Below are 15,199 nucleotides of genomic sequence, written 5' to 3'. Positions count from 1 at the left end.
CCCAATCTATTTGCATGTATTTGTATGTAATTTATAGGGTTTTTGAATACTGTAATTCACTATTTGTTCGTTTATTTTGTTGTTTATTTTTGCGAAATTCCGCGAGACAATATGCCTGCAAAAATTTCATTCTCAAAGAGCAATGACCACAATTCGTGAAAATTTTGTCTTGCTAATAAAGAGTCAATGGCTATCTCGCGGAAAAAGGTTTTGCAAAGATTAAGTGATCTACAGTTAATATTAGTCAATGTTCTTGAAAGTTGATTTTACAGGTAACGAGCTTGTGGGACAGTTTTGTGTTATGGAAGTAGTTAAAAGTTTAAGGAAACTTTATAATAGTGACATTAAGTAAAAATTTGTTTATGCATGCATTAAAAAGAAATACAAAGTACAAAAGGAAGATGCCTCACCGGATATTTTACAAGGGTATTCATCCGCATTTCTAAGTACTATGTAAAGATGACTTTAAAGGAAAACAGAGAGTAGTTAATAAATTTAAGCCACAATATCAATGACACTACGTATTTAAACGAATGAAACGTAAGTGAATTTCTTACTAAATCCACAAACCTTTTTCATGGAATTTTTTTCCCAATTCAATGATCCGCTTTGTTTACCACGCAAACTGTTCAACGTGAATAACAAAAACGACATGCATAAATAGCTGCGGAAATTCAAAATCTCTTCATTAGCAATTCCTGCAATCGATTTGACCCTTATCAAAGAACATGGGTAGTGGAGCTTGGTTGCCGTGTATCTTTTGCATTGTTAGATTTATTTTAACAGGACATGTAGCATTTGCCTACGGTAGGATGCATTTATTTTTTCTAACAATTTTTAAATCCAAATCTCTCTCACTCTCTCTCTCTCTCTCTCTCTCTCTCTCTCTCTCTCTCTCTCACCGACCTACAATATAGATACATTAGAAGTATTGTTTCATTAACCTACATTCAATCTATCATTCGCCATACATGTCGTCGACATCGACAATACCACTACGATATCGTTTCGATCCTAATAAACATATTTATTTTTAATATTGAGTTTTTACATTTTTATACAAGGACAAAAGCGAAGTCGGCATAATTTCAACATTGGCATGAAAATGTGAATTATATGACAAAAAAAAAAAAATAAGTGAATGTTATTGTCTTAGGAAAGATTTACATAAGATTTTTTGTTAAATGTTAGCATGTGTTATTTGGAATTAATGATATATTTTCAAATCTCACGATTTGGTATTGACGATATCGACAGTTAAGCCAATTAATAACAAGAAAGTACATCCGTACATGTATCTCGTAAAGGCATACAACCACAAAATCAATGACGAATATAATACAATATAGATACGATATCGACAATATTGATGAAATGTACAATCTCCTTTCATGTAAACTACATTTTATCAAAACATTAAAAAACTGACATATATGCAATCGAAAGGACGCTACCATGCAAGGGTTGAGCAAACATTATCGCTGGTATCGACGCCACATGGAAAACTTTATATAGTGTTAGAATTCAAATAAAAAACAAAATATTAAAGGTTATTATCATAATCCATTGAGCAGTTCTAATCTGATGTCGACACTATAATGTGGATGTTGACAATGCATGAGGAAACCTTTGTAAAACAGAAAGTATACCATTATACACATAAATCTAAAGAAATTTTCAGGAAACTATGAAAAGTAACATGTTCATATCGTAACTACATCATATCTTGGACACAACTCGCACTCGCCAAATGAAAGTGAATTTGCTTACAATATGATTGATTGTATATTGTTTAACGTACCTCTCGGGAATTTTTCACTCATATGGAGACGTCACAGTATTCAGGTGAAGAGTTTCAAATTTTGACCCTTACTCGGTGCTTAGGGCCATTGAGCAATGAGGGATCTTTATCGTTCCAACGCCTGCCCCTGGCACGGGGCCTTGACTTTTAAGGTCTCATCCAAAGGACCCGCAAGTTTCTTCAAAGTGCCCAGCGCATGGCGAAGGAACAGTTGCTACCCATTTTTATCAACCTATGTCAGTCGCGGCCGAGATTCGAACTCAATACCTCCCGATCTACCGAGCTACCGTGAACGGTGAATTTGCTTATAAAAATGTTTTGTTAAAAAAATATTATTGATAATTGAAATCAGTTAATCTAGCTGCCTGCTCTAGTTTTTTCAAAACATATTTTGAAATTGTGTTATGAAATAAATTGATGCATTTTATCCGTAAATTATTAAGTAGACTTTGGACTAAATATATGCTCGTCTTTAAGTTCTATTTTTTGAGATTAGTATGGAGGGAATAGCCATTGACCCGTAGAAAAGTCGATGCAATTTTCTGCTAGATTCGGTTGCCAATTTCACGAAAATTTGCCGATGTTTTAACTTGGTTTCTTTTTTTTTCAAAATAAAACTGATATTTATATTTAAATTATGAAACAAATTAGTCATGAAAACAAAACATAAAAATTCAATTTAGAATATTTAAATATTTTCACCTTAAGTACAATCTTTAAAAAATTAATGATTATATATAATATAATCAACACTTTGTTCCTTGATAATCGTCGGTACGCCGCACAGTTAAGATAACATAAAAGAGGCGGGGACTATTTTTACGCGAAATGTTTACTATGACATTACACAAAAATGCTAGGTCTTCAAAATACCAATGAAGGAAATTATTTGTTATTTAAATGGATCTAATGAATCAGTTAATTGCAAGGGCATACCTTTAATGTATCACGCTAAGCTTTTACAAATAAACTCAAGAAGCAAGAGGATATTTCAAAGGTGATGCGAACCACATGAAATCCTACATATAAATTAGTTATTAAATCCTATAATCATTGTAGTTGACCAGCATAATATTCATCCTACCGTCTAAGAAATGTAATTTTTGCAATTAGATAGCAGAATGTATATAGGTTTGCAGCACTTTCAACTAAGTATACGAGGGTTGTCCGTAAAGTTCGTGGACAACATTGATAATTACTGACAAAAATTGAAAAAAATATATGAAAGAATTATTTTCATTAAAGTCATGTATCATTTTGTTGATATGCAAATTTTCAACAAAAACAAAGCACAAATAGTGATATTTTCATGAAATACAAAAAAGGCGCACCCTCATACACGGACCACTAAAACGAAAACACTTTACGTTACTCAACGTCAAAACCATAATACTAGTAGGCCTACATGTAACTTTTCTGAACATATTCACGGTTTAACTCAATTCATTTCTTCTGTCCCTTTAATTAGTCATCAAAATATCCAAAATATATGTAGGTTTCATACGTTAAATAATATTTAAAATGCTTGTCTCATACCCTGCAAATCATTTAAGCCCTGTCCGCTTAAAAACGATATCATTTACGGAAATGATCCACACTCCAATAATTCACACGTAACTTAAAATATTCCTTAAATTTACGTTTTACATGTTTGGAAGCAGCAGGAATACAATCAATATTTAAATTTTTACTGCCTTATATCGTTATACTTTTACTAACGTCGCTGTAGCCTTATTATTACGTCATGTTATTGAACATTTCCGTGTTTAATTTTTTTTTTACGCGTGACTGTACACGAAAATAGTTTTTCAATAAATTTCATAGTTGGTTTAGTAGAAAAACATTGCTAATTTAAATATTTAGTACAGATATGAGATGTTTCCTTCTTGAAGAATTGCGGACGAAATACACAGTCATCAGCATATTCTAACGTAGTCTATATTATACGAAAGCCCAGAAGGCTCATTCGAGATTCGAGTTTCCAAATACGAGATTCGAAATTCGAGATTCAAAATTCGAAATTCGAGATTCAAAATTCGAGTTTCGAGATTCAAGATCCAAACGAACCAATCAAAAGCGGGTTCAACATTTGATTATTTCCCTTTATTATGTTTTTACTATCAAGAAATAATTCAATATAATTATATCAAATGGGTCATTTCATTAAATTACAATGCAAGAAAAAGTGTTATATATATTAGATGGAAATTTAAATAATGAATGGATTTTTGATCCGCAATGAATATTTCAAATTATATTATAGATTCTTAAATATTAAATAGATTACATATATCAGGAGTATATAATTATATTTTTGTATTGAAGACAAATTACCGGCCGCCAGGAGATGGTCGGTTATATGATATGAAAGTTCGAAGTCGCTGTGCGTTTCTGCGGAGTTAAAACAATTTAAATAAAAAATATTTAACATTAATATAATGGTATATTAAAAAGACGGTCTTAAGGTTAAAGAAAAACGCACAATAAACATAAAATTAAAAATTCTTATGAAGAATGAGGTAAATAATTCATCCAATACTGACTTAGAAATTTAGATATGTTTGAAGTGCGGAGAAAATTAAGAATGTGTTGGGCGTAGTCTAAATCAAAGACCGCGTTATGTATATTACACAATTTTACTTTCTCTATTCAAACGGGATTTGTTGTACGTATTTATTTTAAAATGACGTGTACATATGTACACATATAAACATTTTGAAAAATATGGTTAAATGTAAATTCATTAAAAGACTTAGCAGGCTACAAAATATTACAAGATTTGGCCCTTAGCAGACGAGGATAATGCACGTTTTACAATGTGCCAAGAATTTTCCCGCTACAACTCAAAGAGAAGAAATGAAGTGGCGGATCTAGAGGGAGTTTAGTTTTTTCCTCTAAGAGAGAGCAAGGATACCAACATATTTGCTGCATTTTTATTAAATTAAACTACACTACATATCTAGTTGTAGATTACATTTAATTTTAGTTTTAAACTTTTAATGTAAATGCCATACAGGCCCACGGTTCAAAAGTTGTTGACGCAGACTACCAGGGGTTAATACTGAACATGCATTATATAATTAAGAAAATCATGCAATGTAGAGCACAAGCTTTTAATATCACGAGGATATATATTAAAAGATAAATATAAGATATTTTAAAAACAGACCACCATAGTCTTTAGTTGCTTCATAAGAGGAACATTAATTGGTTTGCGGCCTATTTTTGACGCTTACGTCAATACATGTTTCTTGTCTTAATTTTTAGAAAAACACAGGTACGTGTGGACAAGACCCCCCCACCCCCTTGATATTGAACCCCGGGGCTTATTTCTCTGTTATGTGTAGCCTTACAATAGGAAAAAAATCGCTGGCTTAAAACCCCCAGAATAATCGCTCAACCAAAAAAACAAAACAAAAAAACACTATTTATTACCCCACTTTACAAGAAAGAAAGCTGTTTACGGAAAAAATGTGGGATTATTACGTGATGCAGAGTCAGTCCGATAGCATGGACTAAGACAGAAATCAGTGGCAGATTTAAGGGGGGGGGGCGCACCCGGCGCGCGCCTTCTTAAAATTGTCCAAGTTAGCATAAAACATAGTTTGTCGAGAAAATGTTTTAAATGTCTACTCGGTAGACCTCATTTTTACCCTACAAAACCTCTAGAATCCAAGAGCTTCCGGGGCCTTCGCCCCCTGGGCCCCCACCAGGGCTTTGCCCTGGACCTACTGGGGGCCTCAAGGCGGCCCCCAGACCCCCTGCCTGAATCTGGCGCCCCCCTAACTTCAATTCCTGGATCCGCCCCTGGAAATACATTGTATATGTAGAGACAGTGTGAATCGACATATATAAATGCATTTAACACCAGTGGGGGTACAACGTAAACAGACTGGAGTGGCATATCCTTCTCTTATAATGTATAGTGGGTATTTGGGGGGAGGGGGGGTGTTGAGCGATTATTTTGGGGATTTTACAATTTTTTGTTATTGTATACATGATGAATAAGTTTAATAAATAAAACTTGTGAAAAAAAAATGTCCAATAAGCCCTAGGGTTGAATATCGAGGGGGGAGGGGGGTGGTACCTTTCACAAGTACCTGTGGTTTTCCTAACACAGGATATGCATAAAAATTAAGTTTAGTAGACAATTCAAAAATATATATACTCCTGATATATGAAATCCATTTTAATATTTAAGGATCTATAATATAAATAAAAATATTTTTTGCTGATCAAAATTCCATTAATTATTTAAATTTCCCTCTAATATATATAACACTTTTTCTTGCATTGTAATTTAATCAAATGACCCATTTGATATAATTATACTGAACTATTTCTTGATAGTAAAAACATAATAAAGGGAAATAATCAAATGTTGAACCCGCTTTTGATTGGTTCGTTTGGATCTTGAATCTCGAAACTCGAATTTTGAATCTCGAATTTCGAATTTTGAATCTCGAATTTCGAATCTCGTATTTGGAAACTCGAATCTCGAATGAGCCTTCTGGGCTTTCGTAATATTATGTACCGTGAACATCCGCAAATTTTGTCGCTGATATACTGTTATGAACTTTTTCTTGGATCTTGAAGGAAGAGAACCACACACACAAACACAGGGAATAAGAGGGAGAGAGAGAGGGTGAAAAATGGAAATTGATGTATTTTTAAGCGAGCTACAGAATTTGGTGAAGCTGCAGATCTTTAGCTCCCTCGCCTGAAAAGAAATGGATTTTTTTATTGCTTTTTCGGAGATTTCGGAGGTCTTCGGTTTTGTAACTACCCGTGCACTTTTAAGAAAAGTAAAGTAAACTCGTTTAGTACGAACACGGATATTGCGAATTCACGGATATAGCGAAGTCATTTTGGATACCCAGCTATATAAATTTTTAATGAATTTCTTACACGGTTATAACGAATAACGGATATACCGAAGTAATTTCAAAGGTCCATGCGACTTCGTTATAACCGAGTTTTGCTGTAGTCCTATAAACACTATATCTAAACATATTCGTATTGTTTACATTGTTGAAAGTTTCACCGAATATGTTGCTATGATTTTGAACATTATTAAATCCCGATTATTTTATAAATTATTGAGAACGCTTTCCTTACAATTAATCATTAACTTAGTGGAACTTTTTTTAGAACAATAAAAGACTTTACTGAGTAAGAAAAGTTTTTTTAAAAACTACATTCATTTTATTTCAAGATAATACAGATGGGATGAAGACAGATGCTGTTGTTAGGATTTTTTTAAAAAGCAGAAATGTTGTCAGAGTATATCTACTATAAATTACAATTCTCTGGTTCTGATGAATGCATAATATGAAGAGAAAACAAGAATAGAAAAAATAAACAATTTCTGCTACAGTATATTTTCTCCATCCTGCTTACAGAGAATATAGCAATAAACCAGACTGCATGGCACCAGTATTCGTATGGTGGACGGCCATGGGGAGCCGATAAAGCTGTGGATGGGCTGTTTACAGACAGGTCTGCCGATGGAGGACAGTGTACAATATCAGACAATAATCAAAGAACTGCAACCTGGCGGGTAGATCTAGGAGGGGTACTCAGTATACACCATATAAGGATATACTACAGGACAGACAATAGGGCATAGGGTAACGTAAAATAGTTTAAATTGGTTAATACATATAATTTTCTTTTATTGATATATACTTATACATATGAAGTACTTTTTAAAGACCAAGACATTACAATTGTCGAATTCACAAACATGTGAAAGAGTGCTTATTTTATTCATTTTTTTGGCCACTCTGCTTAAAGGGAAAGATCTAAGAATTAAGAAAGTTTTCTACAATGCATTCCTTGATTTAAATTAACTTGAAATTCATCATCGAGTAATTGTATTTTGCATTCACTCATCTCCTCACAAACATTTACAATGGTTAGCTATAGTTTTTCATAATTATTATAGAAAATAACTGGATTCTTTGATTTACAATGAAACTTTACAATTTAACTGTTTTTAGGCTTTAAAGATAATAATTTCTGCAAATCAATACCAATTATGTTTAATTTGTAGAAGATATGTAAATATACAAATAATATTTCTATCTACTATAAAAATGCGCATTTATGAAAAAGAATTATATCATATAACAATCTGAAATCCATATGAAATTGTTCTTATTTACATGTAAATTTACATGAAAACTTTGGTTTAAAATATGTGTAAACTTTGTTAGTAAGTGAATTTGAGATGACTATAGTAAATTATGGATATTGGATATGTAAGGCATTTTCATGATTTGTGAACAGGTTAAACTTTTTGGCGCAGGTCAATTTCTAATAAACTTTTCTTTTTCAATTTGTTAGGTTCCAAAACATCCCAAACTTAATTGCAATGGACTTTTTAAATGGTTTTCACAATATCATATCAATATTTATCTTATACATAACAATTGTTTGAATATTTCAACAGATGCAAGCAACTTTCTCGTACCCCGATTCCTTGGATTCTCTGTTTACATATCAAACACTACCAAAAAAGACGACGGAATCCTGTGCTTCAAGGATACAAACTACACTCGGGCCACTATTCCGGATAATGTAACTATAGAATGTGTAAATCATGGACGATACGTTGTCTACTACAATGAAAGACTCCAAGAAGTCACTTACCCCGTTGGATATTCAACGTACGCCTACAACGAGCTCTGTGAACTTGAAGTTTATGGTACGAGTATTACAAGGATTGGTGTATTCAGGTACCACACCCAAGGAGACTTCTGTTTTAAGGGAAAAAATAAAAGAAAGGAAGGCCCGAAGAATGCATTTACTGAGAGAGCAATCATTTTCTTTATTTTCCTTCTAGTAGATACCTTTATTGCTTGTATTTGCAGTTATAAATAGTGCTGTCTTATTTTTTTAAGGGTTGATTGATTGTATATTGTTTAACGTCCCTCTCGAGAATTTTCCACTCATATGGAGACGCCACCACTTGCCGGTGGATAGCTAAAAATTTTGTCCTATATTCGACACTCAGGGCCATTGAGCAGTGAGGGATCCTTTTCGTGCCAGCACCTACTGCGACACGGGACCGGTTTCCATGTCCCGCAATGGGATTCAAACCTGAGACTTAAGGATTGACTCCTTTCTTTGCAACTCTAGAGCAGACACTCAAACCACTGCGCCAAACAGGCGACGGTTTTTAGGGAAAAATAAAAAAAAAGTTTTTTTCTCATTGAATACAATGAAGAAGACGGATTTTAATTGATATCAACACAAGAACAAGGAAAATTCTGAACTGTTTACATGCACAGATTAAATTAAAATAACCACCCTAAATCAATCTTGTTCAAAATACCATAGCAATGGATGATTGTAACGCAATTTTCAAATACCAACCAGTGATATTAATAAATAAAATAAAAAAAATTTACTACGGTAAATATCGATGGCAAACCAATATGTAAACTTCTACAGATTAACAGTTTATAAACTTCTGAATTTTCTTTTATTTATTTTTTTTTTTTTGCCTTGTTGTTTTAATAATGTTAATACGTTGTAAATGTGCAGAAAAAAATAATCTAAGATTTTTCATAATTCATATTTTAAAGGTTGTTGGAAGTATATACAGAGGGGGTTATATGAGTATTATTATTTAATTTCTTTTCTTAGGATGCCCTAACTCAATGTTTTATGGGGAAAATTGTAATTTACCGTGTCCAACCAACTGTAAAGAGGGTCGTTGTAACATTGAAAGTGGATCATGTATGGGATGCACTAAAGGTTTCAAAGGTCCACGATGTGAGGAGCGTACGTATATATTAACGGAGAGAGAGAGAGAGAGGGTGGGATTTAATTTGATCGTGTTGTTTACTCCAGTAACACTTTCAGTTCTCTTTTAGCAAACAAAGTCCTCTGTAGATCCCGTAAATACCGTTTAACTTTATAGGTGAAAAAAATAATATTGACCTATACAGTGATATCTGAATGAACACGATGGGTCACGTAAATGTCGTATAATGTATAATGAATTTGATATATCTTAAGAGTGTCGCCTTTGTTGTCATACATCATATCCATTTTTTTTTCTAAAAGCTTTTGCAAAACAACAATTGCCTTTATTTTTCTTTTTCAATTGTTTATAATTAGATAACTATTCAAGGAAATATGATTTTTAGAATGTGATAATAAAAGGTACGGACCTGAGTGTAACATGACCTGCGGTAACTGTAGTGATGACGAACAATGTAATAACGTGAACGGAAGTTGTTCCAAAGGATGTGACGTAGGTGTTCATGGATTTACGTGTAACGAAGGTGAGAAATAATTTTGTTAGAAACGATTCATTTTTTTACTTGCACTTTCATCAGAAGTTTTGTGTGTTTCCTTAATCGGTTTTAAAGGTGAACATTAAAAAAAAGTTATTAAAGAGATAAATGGCACTTATGCTAAGAAATTTATGTTTAAATGCATTAGGAAACATGTTTAATGACCAAATTCTGATAAATTACGAACAATGAAATATTATTGAACATTTTCATCATGATCAAAATGAATAAATGAAAAAAAAAACATATATCCTCATCGCAAATCTTCTATTTATCAGCAATTTGATAACTATGAGAAATGACTAAATAATTATAAATAGATAACTTTTAATAGGCCTGTTTTTTCCATTCGGGAGTAATTTTCATGGAATGAATAATTATATTTCAATGGAGATAAAAAGTTGGATATTACATCTTAAGATTTCTTCTTGATCTAGTTTCCTCTATGTCTTTATCAGCTATTTTAAGGACCGATATGGAAAATCAGACCTTAGCAGCGTTTTAATATGTATTACTTCTTTTAAAAAATGTAACAAAGCAACTGAACACATGTAGAAAATGCAATATAGCCATCCATAATAGATAGGACTGGGCCGTATTTATTACCAGTTATATCGCATGTATCAGCACGACTTTTATGAAAATAGAATCGTTACGCTGAATGTAGGAAATGAGGATAGTGCAACGGCATATGCTTAATTTCCACGAAAAAAAAAATGTACACTTTAAAAGATGCATATTTTTTTTTCTACCAAAAAAGTGCTAGGAGCCAGTGTGTGCTTTTTGAGAAGTACTGAAAAGTTTGCCGAAAGTGCTGATAATAGTTAAAAATATCCACTTCGCTCAAATTCTGTTTATAAACAAAAATAATGTTATGTTGACCAGGATCAGCCCAAAATATACACTATATAAGCAATAAATATTCCAAATTTCAGCTTAAACAAAATAGTCTATGCCCTTGCTTTTTTGATGTAGTTAACAAATAGATTTATCGTTTGAGCGATATTCTCTACATTCCTTGTTCATGTGCAACTCTAATGCTACGAAATAAATTAATATTCTATACAAATTTTATATGACAAGTTATTTCTTTTAGTTTTAATGATTAGATTTAAATATTAGCGGTGATGTTATATATATTTTAGCATTCTTGTAATTATCAAACATGTAAATCTAATACTCTAGATCAAATGTTCTGCGTCATGTCAGGGCTGATGACGTCATATTTGACGAAATACTTTCTTCTATTACTCGACTGTATCGCTATCAAGTATCGAAACTTACAAAATTTTATAAATAATTGATAAAATAAATAAATTCGAGTTGTTATTTATGCCAATGAATTTTTGTGGCTTGTTAAATTTCCATGACGTCAAAATTAACTTCTGATGCGGTGTACCAGGATGGTGAACTCTGACCTTTCTTAGCATAGCTGAGTAATGTTTGCAAGTAGAAATGCAATGTTAAAGAAAATATACATTATTACTTACATTTGATGTTAAATAAAAAGAAAATAATGCATGGCAAAATCTGTATCAAGTCCCATATTAACCCCAAAACTCCAATATCAACCCGACGGCCGAAGACCAGAGGAATGTCATTGGCCGAGGGTTATATTGAATATGATAGTAAATGAAAAGTACAGATATGTTCCGGAAAAAGGAATTAAAGGGTCTGAAAAAGGGTGAAATAAAGGGTGTTTCCATAGCGTGTATAATATAGGGCGCTAACCTGTGTTCATATCAGGGATGCAACATTCTGTATTGTGTGACAAATACGGTATATAATAAAAGAAATGATAAAACTAAAAGAAATATGCAGACACCATACATATAAGCCCCCTTTTTGACCACACATTCATACTATTACAATAAACTTTTCTGTTACAGCTTGTCCATGTGGTAGATACGGAAAGAATTGTGATGAGTTCTGTAAACCAAACTGTAGAGGCTGTAACAGATTCACTTGTGTCTGTGAGTTTGGATGTCGTGCAGGATGGAAGGGAGCTTTCTGCGAGCAGGGTATTTTATTTTTGGTTTCAGTTAGTTTTCTTTCTTTCTGTTTCAAATTGTAAGAAGGACATACTAATGTTTTTCTTTGTTATATTAAATTGCATTTAAAGTACCGAGAAACGAAAACATATTTTTTTTCTTATTTAAAATTTGAAAAACAAAAACTTGAAAGTATAATGCTGTGAACGATAAGTACCTTTCCTCAAAGCTATTTTATATCTATTTGAAATCTTTCCTGAAAGCTATATCTTCGTATTTTTTTCTATTATTTATTGTTTCATGTACGAAAAAGAAAGATAAAAATATCAAAAAAAGTTAATTTTTATCAAAGCATAGAGACCAAAATTTGAGGAAATATGGTTAATAAAACATTTTTAAGAATTTCATTTCCATTAGAAAATATGGGGTAGAAATTACTTTTCCGTAAGATTTTGAATATAATACAACAAACTGGTTGGCATGGGACACTCACTCCTCCATGGCACCTGATCCCACCTTTGATATTTAAAATTCGTGTTTGCTCTGCTCTTACTTTGTATTGCTTTACAGACTTTAAATCACGAATATTGTTCGTTATCTCCATATGTTTCATACAACATGAGATAAAGAAAAATAGTAAATAATCATGCTCTGACTTTATGACTATTAAGCTGAGCATCGGTTTACAAAGTGTACGACTTGGGTAACAAGCGCATTGAAAATCTCCTGCGATAGCTGTTCACAAATATCAAACTGAAATAATTGAGATTTTGCTGTCATGAGAATTTATGAAACTACTTTCTTTAAATTCTCGAGACCATTCAAAGTTTTCAAGTTAGATTTCGTATAAAATAACACGGTAGCCTTATGGTATAGAGTTCTCTTCGTGATCGAGAGGCCCGGGTTAGCTTATCATTAGCGACACTGCGTCAAACCTAAGACATAAACGTAGGTAGTGGCTATTTCTTGGCCAAGCGCTCTGCACTAGAAGTGAACATCACGGGTATTTCGGATATAACCTTAAAAACGTACCGGTAGGTCCTGTGTCATTGGCACGTTAAACAACCCTTACTGCTCATGGCCCTGAGTGCCGAGTATAGGCCTAATATTGAAGCCCTTCACCGGCAAACAGTGACATCTCCAAATGAATGAAATTTCTTGAGTGGGACGTTAAACAATATATAATCAATCAATCAATTGGATAAAATATGTGATTAAATGTTTTTATTTTTTCTTACAGTTACAAAATATTCAGATGTTGAGGCAAGCAGACAGTGTGATCCATCTCTTTACGGAATTATAACAATTCTTTGCTTGAGCCTGGCTTTAAATATTTTTTTCGTCATCTGGTGAGTTTTCATTTTATCCAACACATATAATCAATGTTGCTTATGATATTTAAGGTGGTTAGTTTCTATTTTTAATATCATTCTTATGTGCACGATTTTGTTTTATTGTAGGTTTTACAAAAGACAGCATCAAGTAATGAAAAACACGAACCAGTTGTCCACAGTATACGCTGTGCCTAACACAGAGCTTTATGATAAGCCGGGTCAAATGAGTCTGTCTACAGATCACAGAACTTCTAAAACACAGATTTATGACAATGTCGAAGACAATGTCGGATATCAAGAACTCGGTTAATTAAGTCAACCCTCTCTTTATGACAAACTACATTAGAGTTAACATGCAGGCAATCCTTTGTATTACCCGTGTCATTTACTTACTTTATTAATCCTTTTAACAAATAATTTTAGTTTCTTTTGTAAATGAAAGTTGGGATATACACTGTACAATGGTAAACGAACAATCAGAATTTTTAGCGAGAAATTAATTTTGACATTTTTATCGAGGTTGCTGAGATCTCTAAAATAGAATATCACTAAAATTAAATGCATTTTAGCTGCAATAGGCTTTTAAGTTAGCTTTTAAATATCGCTAAAAGTGCTTCTTGCTGAAAATATAAAAAAACTACATTTTTTTCAGAAAATCGATAAATTTGCGCCTCGCCAAAATTTTCACTCATACTGAATTTTCGCCCAATGCTATTTTAGCACATATAGACTTACAAACAATATTGCCTGCTTGAATATTTGCCAAGTCTAAGTCTTGTTCAAGAAGTCATACTGCGTTGCTTGAATTTGCCTCATTTTAATTTCCCTCACATGTGATGAAGTCATTAAGCAGCGGGAAAAATTAGCCTGTATACAACTATGACTTATGCACGTGAAGTAAAGAAGAACATACAAAACGGCGAAGAACATATTAAGTTTTATTTATCAAATTGCAAAATTTCATCAATAACATTTCAAAGGCTGAAAAGTATGGCAAAGTCACCATTTTGAAATAATGAGGAAACAGGTTTCATGGTTTCATGTTTAACATGGAAACTGTGTTGATGTTTAAGTATGAAATTTCAAATAAATGATCAAACACTGTCAGACTTTTGTTCCATTCACCAAACGACCGTGATAATGATCATTTGATGGAAGAGAAAAACACACACTGAGATAAAGAAAAAGGTCTTATTTATAGACCAGGCAGTGCTCATTAATGTACAGCAGCTTGTTGGTTAAATGGATAAATAAATGATTTAAAAAATGATCTTATAATGTGTATTTTATTATAAAATGATAATTAAGTCTAGAATATTGTATTGCAAATTACTTTAAACAATTTATCAGGTACAGATTGAGTATTATGCTGTTTTGCTAATGTATTTGATTTTTTATACCATTTGGTGTTAAACGTCGATACTTTTTATCTTCTATTAAAACACAGAATTAGTGCACTTAGTTAGTTGTCTCTACATATTTTATACCTATTAAAGACTTCATTTCTTAAATTTTCAATATACAAAGAAATGTCTTATTTGTTTTAACATAAGAGAAATCAATATCTAAGTTATTATCAGAAGTACCTTAATACAAATTATAACAATACATATGCATATAGGAGCCAAAGAATCGTGCTTTTTTTCTTACAGAAACATCAATGAAGTCATTGTAGCTGTCTAATGTCGAAACTTAAATTGTTCGATTTTTTTTTCATTTTAAATAAACATTAGGATAATATGCATTTCTTCTATCTATTATTTG

The 15,199-nt window shown here is 32.4% G+C and overlaps 1 protein-coding gene across 1 annotated transcript in view; it reads left to right on the top strand.

Annotated features, from left to right (window-relative positions):
- Nucleotides 1–303: 303 nt before the first annotated feature.
- LOC134267697 (multiple epidermal growth factor-like domains protein 10) overlaps nucleotides 304–15,199 on the top strand; it is a 31,169-nt gene continuing 16,273 nt past the window's right edge. The window contains 8 exon segments of the mRNA XM_062749914.1: nucleotides 304–807; nucleotides 7,204–7,431; nucleotides 8,256–8,510; nucleotides 9,455–9,592; nucleotides 9,961–10,098; nucleotides 12,000–12,131; nucleotides 13,342–13,450; nucleotides 13,562–13,742. Coding sequence (XP_062605898.1) covers nucleotides 729–807; nucleotides 7,204–7,431; nucleotides 8,256–8,510; nucleotides 9,455–9,592; nucleotides 9,961–10,098; nucleotides 12,000–12,131; nucleotides 13,342–13,450; nucleotides 13,562–13,742 — 1,260 coding nt within the window. The 5' untranslated portion in view covers nucleotides 304–728.

This window comes from Saccostrea cucullata, unplaced genomic scaffold, assembly GCF_032062105.1.
Source record: "Saccostrea cucullata isolate Sc308-1 unplaced genomic scaffold, CSIRO_AGI_Scuc_v1 ctg4688, whole genome shotgun sequence".
NCBI lineage: Eukaryota > Metazoa > Mollusca > Bivalvia > Ostreida > Ostreidae > Saccostrea > Saccostrea cuccullata.
This window is presented reverse-complemented; position numbering and strand designations above follow the sequence as displayed.